The sequence below is a fragment of the Haliotis asinina genome, chromosome 16 (assembly GCF_037392515.1).
Source record: "Haliotis asinina isolate JCU_RB_2024 chromosome 16, JCU_Hal_asi_v2, whole genome shotgun sequence".
Classification (NCBI taxonomy): domain Eukaryota; kingdom Metazoa; phylum Mollusca; class Gastropoda; order Lepetellida; family Haliotidae; genus Haliotis; species Haliotis asinina.
In genome coordinates, this window is record NC_090295.1 from 19,830,472 (window position 1) to 19,839,489 (window position 9,018).

The window sequence follows — 9,018 nt, forward strand, 5'->3', positions numbered from 1 at the left end:
CATGCAAACTTGTAAGATATGTTTGAAGGCCACATGATCAACATCATGCATATATGAGCATCGACCTACGCACTTTGGATACGATGACATGTGTCAGTGAGGCTGACCACCCGATCCCGTTAGTCGCCTCTTACGACTAAGCCGAATCTTCACGGATTGGGTGGGAAGGTGGAGAGAGGGAAAAGATAAAATGTCGATGGCTAGCTAACTATATATATTCAATTACAATTTTGAATAACAATGTATTGTAATGTTGTCGTGAAGCAATGGTTACAAAATGGAGATCAGTGGGATTAGTAGAATATACAAACCTCACACGAAAACACGTACGCGTGCGCACGCACGCACACACACACACACACACACACACACACACGACCGCGCGCACGCAAACATACACAAACACACATGCACATAGATTGGTTCCAATTATAGATACATGTGTACAAACGTACTCACATGCACACCCACCAAAAGCAAAATTGTAAAATACTAAAATATATAAGTCCTCAGTCCCCGAAAAGAACTGCTGAAGTGCCACGTGCACATTACCTGATTAGATAACCAAATCAATTAAAGTAACGTTCAGGTTAGTTCAACATAATACGCACAATACAACAAAATATTATCTGCAAACTCAATAGTACACGTACACAAGTCTTTGTTTGTTTGTGTAAACCCGTGCGCCTCTTTGACGGTTGTTATCCGACAGGTCGAGACTTGCATCAAGTCTTGCTCTCTACTCCACGCAGGGTCACAACGCTGTGCGGGGTTTACAGGGCGATATGGCAGCTGCGGAAGCTTTCAACGTTGAGAAACTTTTATCGCTTTTGAGAAAATGCCGAGGAGAGAAGAACGAAATCATAATGGACATGTATGTTGACGCATACGAGGAACTGGGAAAGTATGAATATTTATAATTCAAACACTGTCTTTTTATAATGAGTTCACCAGACGGTAGCGAATGAACGTTCGGTTTTCGATCACCCTCACTGCCTTTTAGAATGTAATTAAGAATTGTAATCGAACAGGGTGATACTCAACAAAAACAAACATAAACTGAACTTATAGTCTTCAAAGTTGAACTTGTGATTTTGAGCCAAACTCTTTGTCAAGACGGTAAAGTATTGAGAGCACTATATAGAGAGCATTGTTCCATCTCGTTTCACTGATAAACGATCATTTGCGATCCGGCGATGGTGAAGTTAGGGTACTCTGATCAGACAAACGTTAACGATCCTTGGATTGGTACCTAACTTGCCATTCAGGTTGCAGGTGCTGATTATTTCTGGTTAATTGCAGTTTCTAATGATAAACGATTCACACAATGTATCTAGAAACAACTCACATCACCCATTGAAATCCAAGAGCGATTTTACTTTGTTTCATTGTGAGTTTGAATCATATTTTGTGTTCCCCTCCGTCGATTGTAAAATTGCATGGCTCCCAAGGCTGAAAGTTATAAATATATTGTGCCATTTAGTGGACAAATATAAAACTCAGTAAAATATACCTTAAAGTTCTTCTTCTAAGTGTCATTTAGAAGGTAATATGATGGAGAGGAATAACATTATTGATGGACAAATTCTTTATTGTGTTTTTGAGGCAACATATTCAAAATGTACTCCTAAATAATATAAACAAGTTATAATTAGAGATCTCAACTGCTGATTTATCATGTTGATCATCATGATCATGGTATAGGATTCTATTCTCTCATTCCTGTTGTTTCAGACTACTGATACTCTTTGGGAGTGTTTTTGGTTTTGTCAACTCTGATGTTACCAGCAAAGTAGAGATTCTGCGAGCATATCGGAGCTCAGGACAAGCTGAGAACTTTGACACTATCAAGTCCATGCTAGACTACGAGGTCAAGAATGGTCTGACAGCGAGAAAAGACAAGGCATCAGGGTCTCGAACCCTCCTGCGATTACATCGAGCTCTAGAGTTCATTGTGCAGTTTCTAGAAGAGATATGCAAGGGGGATAAAGACACTAAGATGGCTACTGTGTCCTTGCAAGCTTACAATCGAACCCTTGCTAAATACCATCCATGGCTCATCCGTAAAGGCGTACACATCTCCTTCTACACATTGCCTGGTAGGACACAGCTGCTGCAGCGAATGCAGTTGCCAGAGGAAGAACGAGCTCAGGCCGTGCTGAAAGAGATAATTTCATTGACCAATAATTTATACACTGAAACACAGCAGTTATATGCTGATCGGAATCTTCTTGATCTACCATAACTCCTTTAGAGTATTTATTTCCGACAGTGTAGACCTATCTTTGATTCCATCTTCTATGTGATAGGGCATGTGCTAATAACTATTGGGTTGTACTTCTCCTGCAGTCAACACTTTTAATCTTGTTGTTTGTGGTTAACAGTTACTAAGTAGTTTAAGCAGATTGAGCTGGAAAGTCAAGGGGTCAAGTCTGGTAGTTATGAAGAAAATTTAAGACTTAGAGTTTTTCAGTCTATCCGTGGTAGCTGTGAATGAGGTTGAATTTGTCCATGTATCTCTCAGAATGGAATGGAGATATGATACCTTTAACATTTAAGGACACTGTAAGACATTGGTTGCCCTTAATTTCTTTATTACCAACAATTATATGCAACTTTATGTAATAGTGTTTCAAGCAACAGGACATTTGGTCCTGCAAGTTTCTGATGTCTGTCTAACTCACTAATAATTCACAGGACCAAAAATTAAACAGACCTTTCAGATTTAACATTCCATATATTTGGCATTGATATTATGTATGAACATAATTTTTACAAACAGCAAACAACAGTCACATGTCACATTTAACTTGAGTCAAAGTCAATGTGAAACATACAGTCAGGCACTAAGGTTAGCAGGTACTAGACTTCCAATGGACTGTCAGCAAATCTGCAGGGTCTCTCCGAGGGTCCAACACTATTTATGAACACTGCATATGATATTACAATACCATCCAAACTGTTTGATATGCTGCCAGTCCTTCAATACCTACATCTGCCACGGACTTAGTGCATCAAGTTCATGCCCACAGTGTTTCTCGATGTCCATGACAACATGGGATCTGTTTTTCAATCTGTTAATGAATTGATGCTGTTTAAAACTGAATAATTCTAAAATGTTGTGCATGATAAGGGTTAACAGCTCTTTGTAAAATATTAACTATGCATGCTATTTTACTGCCTATCAACTCTTGGTAATTAGGGGCCAGAATCTGTGTCGGTAGTGGCGATTCTGGGAGAGAACACTAGGTCAACTTCTCCATTTGGATACAATATGTGAAGTTAATTTCTGGTGTCCTCTGTGATATTGCTTGAATATTGCTAAAACCAAAGTCACTCACTCAGTGATAGGGGCGATGGGGTAGCCTAGTGGTTAAAGTGTTTGCTCGTAACGCCAAAGACCCAGGTTCCATTCCCCACATGGGTACAATATGTGAAGCCCATTTTCTGGTGTCAGCTGCCATGATATTGTTGGAATATTGCTAAAAAGCGGCAAAACTAAACTCACTCACTCACCCACCCACCCACTCACCCTTTCACTCACTCACTCACTCACCCACCCACCCAGTGATTGTGGTTGAAAAGCAAAGAAACTTAATAGTACCAGTTACTTGCTTGATTCATTGGTTATAAATAACGATAACACCATCAGGCAGCAATGCCTGTTCATGTGTGATGAAAAAAACACAGTGTGCAATCAGATATCCCAATATATAAAATGCATACATTACATGCATAATATGCATGCATGCACTATGGACTAGCATTGTATCAACAGATAAATAAACATCCCTAAATATTTTATGCTCTCTGAAAGACCAATTTACACTGAATCTTGATATGTAAATAATGTTGTGGTTCTGATTACCCAACTGACCCTTGAATTCTGGTGCCAGCCATTTTTTTTTAAATGGTATGAATAAAATAAGCTTTCAGATGCTATTGGTTTATTCCCGGCACTGATGGAAATCAGTCATTCTGATTCCATTCATCCTTCAACCTTACCTACCCACCTACCTATCTATCAACCCATCTACATACCTACCTAGCCACCCACCTAAAATTTTAAAGAAGTGAATGAGTGAGTTAGTATTTAACGACACATCAGTAATATTTTAGGCATATCGTGACAATTTTAAACAGGAGGAATCAGAACCACAACTTTTTTAGTTGGCATACGGGCAGTTTTTTTAATGTATCATGTAAGATATATCTAACTTATTTAGGATGATATATTAAACATATCATCTCGGAATGATATACACCAAGTATGTCATATGTGGATGGTACCTTTATACTTGAATGGTACTTGAGTTAAATCAAGTGTGTGATGCAGCTGTTATGTATCAAATATACCACATTTTAATACTATATTCACTATATAAGTGTTTATAAATATGTAGAGTGCTTATATTGTGTGGTATAAATATGGGTACGAAATTGGTTTTGGCAAAAACCCATGAGATGTAGTTTAAATTCCTTGTATTTATCTTCTCTGTATGTTTGATTGGTTAAAGATCTGGAGAGTGTCAATTGCATGTATCACCCCTGATTAGTTCAGGTTCCTATTTTACCTATTCAGGAATCAGTTTGAATAAGTTTGAATCAGTGCTTAGTGCAGTATCCTAGCTTAATGGTACATGTCGTGGTAGTAGTGGTCATTAACTTAATAGTGTGATTTGTGTTCCTGTGTTTGTTTGTGTTGCTTCATAGAACAATAGGAGCAGTGGGGTGGCCTTGTGGTTAAAGTGCTGGCTTGTCATGTTGAAGACCTGAAGTTCGATTCCCCACATATGTACAATGTGTGAAACTCATTTCTGGTGTCCCCCACCCTGATATTGCTGAAATTTTGCTAACAGTAGAATGAAACCATACTAACTCACTAATAATAGCAGCTGTGATAAATTTTTATTCTTCCTATATATTACATCAAGACAGTATTCTCTCCAGGAGGCAGAGGGGTGGCCTACTGGTTAAGCATCCTCTTGTTGCGATGATGACACAGGTTCAGTTCCCCACATGGGTACAATGTGCATCGAAGTGGTGCCTTTTACAGGAATGATAATCTTCACTGCTTATTGCAGAAGAGAGGTTCCTATACAAGTGCACACAGTGGTCTTTTTACCAACCAGGGACAGTGGGTTAGCCTAGTTGCTAAAGCATATGCCCGTCACACCGAAGACCACATACCAAATATATAAGCAGTGTAGAAACTTAGATGATAATCATAGAAACTTATAATGGTAAACTATCAGTAAATATCAATTGATCATTGAGAAATATTTGAGAAGAAACTTTGGGCAGAAATGCATAAACAATAACAGCTTCCTGAAAACAATTTAAGAACATTCTCTGAATCAAGATATAATTTCATGTACTTTGTAAGTTAAAACATTGTTTTTTTTCACAAGAGTTAGAGATAATACCAATGACACAATTTTCATTTTGATAATATCTGATAATTCTTCCAATTAAGGATATTTGTAAGACATATAATTAAAAAAAATGTAGTTCTAATTATTAAGGATATTTCTAATAATGTTGAAGGATCATTCCAGTTATCATCTATATTTCTAGTTACCAAGGATATTTCTAGTTATCACAGATATCTCAAATCATTAAGAATGTTTCTAATTGTCAGTGTTGTGATCCAGCCATAATCACACCACTAATTCCGATCCCTTCTTCCTCTCATCCCTGTCTGTTTGTGATCTAGATCAATCAGGTTTTCTTATTGTTGCCAAGATTTGTTTTTGGCGAAGGTGTTATGGACTGTGTCATGATGTGAACAGTGATGTTATGAGGGTGTATTTCCATGCAAACACAAGTGTTACATATCACCATATTTTCAATATTCTATATTCTTTATTAGACAATCTGTTCACTCAATTTACTCATTTTCAACTCATACCAGTATGTGGATAATCACAGTCCTTTCTGTGCCTATTTTGTGTATTTTACACATTTGTTTACAGATACTGCAACAGTGTAAAATGAGCAGTAAATCCTCAGATTCTGTCAGTGACAATATCTACTGTGATGGTAGATTTTGCTGAGCAAGCTAATGTGGTGTGGAATGGGTTTAAAGAAATGTAATTAAAAACTTCAATTCATTTACATTAATGTTTTTTCTTTAATGCGGTACCTCTGAAAACAAATTTACAATGGTACAAATTTATGTCATGCAACTAAATAATTTATTTTTACATATTCATGCTTTTATTGAATTCATATCACAAAATTGATGATTTTGCTATTTATTCCCTTCAGTGAATGTGTGGTTTGAACATGGTGACTATGCTACAAAAGGTGACTATGCTTGTTGTAATAGGCGAATAACGGGATCAGGTGGTCAGGCTTGTTGACTTGGTTGACACATGTCATAGGTTCCCAATTGCATAGATTGGTGCTCATGCTGTTGATCACTGGATTGTCTGGTCCAGATTTGGTTAATTACAGACAGGTGCCATATAGCTGGAATATTGCTGAGTCCTGTGTAAAACTAAACTCTGCTTTGAAATTCCAAGACAAAATGAAATACTTAGTGTTAAGTAACAGATGATATTGTACGCTACAGTGTTTACTGATAGGAATCAGTCCCCATGTGTCTGTGAGTGGCACTCATTGGTCAAGAAATGTTGGAAACAGTCCTGAAACAGTTCACACATCTGTTACACTTCAGCACTAGTGATTGATTACAGCTGATTTCTGATATGGTTTATTGATTATGCAGACATTTATGCACCATGTGTCACTAATCCAAAAGGTTTTGTGAATACATGAAAAGGACATATGGTTACAGAACAGACAAGGTCTAAATTCTGAGTTACGATCATATTTAATTTATACTGCGTAATAGAAATAGTCTAGGTCAGAGCATGCAGCGGTCGATGAAATGGACAATGATCTTGACCAACTGATCCTATAAAATCTCTGTGACAAGTAGTAAAGGGATCAGGGGGTCTGACTTACGGACTTGGTTGACACATGTTATCCAAATGCATAGGTCGATGCTCATGCTGTTGATCACTGAATGGTTGTGTTCAGACTTGATTAGCTTTAGACTGCTACCATATAGTTCTAATATTGGTGTGAGGCATTAAACATCAGACCAACCAACAACCAAATCTTATGACAAGCAAAGGTGCTGAAGACCAGGTCTGTCCACTGATTCTCATTGAGCTTTACTGTACTCAGAAATTGTTCAGGTTCTTTGAGCTTAGATGACATTGCTTCTGGACACAGTCTTCCCCTGAGGGATTCCAGATGGTCATATATGTCTCAGCATTTTCATCTCTCTGTTATGTTTGTGTTATACACTGTAGACTGTCCCAAATGTCAACAGCTTCTTGTTCAATGTACTTTTTATGTAATAGAATTTACAATAACAGACTTGATGTTTGATCACATTAGTTTATCCTGATTACCTTCAATAATTGTACATGGCAAAGTCATTGAAATATGAGATAGTGTTTCTGATGCACATTTGGGAGGGAGGGAGGAGGTAGATGAAAATGTTGTAATTTCCAAATGGAAACAAAGGGAAAAGGTGTTGTTTAATTTCAGGTGGTTTAAAGACGGAAATGAATTTAAATGACATTATTCATGGGTATATGGTCATCATTTGATTCTTGATTTGTTGGAGACGAATTAATTTTATCTTGTGATTTAGAGAGAGTACATTCTTTTCTTACACAAGACTTTGAAGTTTGCAGAAAAATGATTTTTGACTTTTATATTCATAACATTTTGAATGTCAAATGCCATGTGATCATTCAACTTCAAATGTCACAAAAACTTAGTCTGCATACTATTTAGTCTTAATATTTTCTAAATCTACTGAACAAGAGTTAAAGCCTTGCAAGACAGATTTTTTAAAACTCCTTGTATATTATTGGCATAAATTATATACATAATGGTTATTTGTGATAGACAGGGAGAGTGACAGGGTATTCTCACAGTATACCAGTTGTGCCATAAGTACCCTTAAAAGTGATCATGTAATTCATACTTTTTGGGTTGCATTTCATGCAAAATGTGATTGTACAATGTATGTCCAGCACACAGCCCCAAGTAACATAGAATCTGCAGTAACCTGGTCCACCTCTTAGTGGCCATTATCAGACCATTTTAGTGTTTACTGGTCGTTTGCTGTTAGATCATTTTCTCCAACTTGATACTGCCCACACATAGGATCTGTTTTGAGAAGTAGCTTTATGTCACGTATCATAAGCCAGAAAAATAATGTTATTCTATATCCTTATCTGACACTTATCATGTCTTGAAGACATCTTGCCATATAGGATGTGGCTGCTAGGGCCAATTTGTAGACAAGTGTCCATGTTAGTCCAGCAAGTCATCTTGTCATGTTGTATGTCCAGATTTGTGTGTTTTATTGCGTGTTTTATTGTTTTATTTGTGGCCTTGATGACCAGTTTCACTGAACAAACTGTGCTTGTTTGTTTAATGACAAAGCTGCTATTACATGACACATATTTTTGTTGAAAGAATAAATTTTGAAATAAATTAAACTGACTGTGTTGTGATTGTGTTCAGGTTTGTTGTATTATGGTATCTCAGTTGTACAATTTATTGTGTAACAGTGAGTGGGTGAGTGAGTTTAGTTTTATGCTGCACTCAGCAATATTTCAGCTATATGGTGGCGTTCTGTAAATAATCGAGTCTGGACCGGACAATCCAGTGTTCCGATGACGTGCCAACCAAGTCAGCAAATCTGACCACCTGATCCCGTTAGTCACCTCTTACAACAAGCGTAGTCGCCTTTTATGGCAAGCATGGATTGTTGAAAGCCTATTCTACCCCGGACCTTTATGGGTCTATTGTGTCACAATGAACATGACATTGTACTAGATAATGTCATGAGCACTGACCCACATAATGTGGGTTCAATCTACCAAGTCATGTAGTTGGGATGTCACCATTTACCAATTCACCAATGCACTGGTGCCTTGTGGATACACGATTCATGTGATTTTATGTCAAGTTTTTTTACACATA

The 9,018-nt window shown here is 37.3% G+C and overlaps 1 protein-coding gene across 1 annotated transcript; it reads left to right on the forward strand.

The window, feature by feature from the left end:
• Positions 1-785: 785 nt before the first annotated feature.
• Positions 786-8,526, forward strand: LOC137268691 (ceramide-1-phosphate transfer protein-like). Its single transcript, XM_067803293.1, has 2 exons — positions 786-904; positions 1,735-8,526. Exons 1-2 carry the CDS (start codon positions 786-788, stop codon positions 2,243-2,245), a joined length of 630 nt encoding a protein of 209 aa, XP_067659394.1. The 3' UTR covers positions 2,246-8,526.
• Positions 8,527-9,018: the final 492 nt, after the last annotated feature.

Bases quoted from the DNA above. Each gene is read 5' to 3' on its own strand.
- LOC137268691 (XM_067803293.1), top strand. From the start codon at position 786: ATGGCAGCTGCGGAAGCTTTCAACGTTGAGAAACTTTTATCGCTTTTG. The intron at 905-1,734 runs GTATGAATATTT...CTGTTGTTTCAG, and splicing joins GCATACGAGGAACTGGGAAA to ACTACTGATACTCTTTGGGA.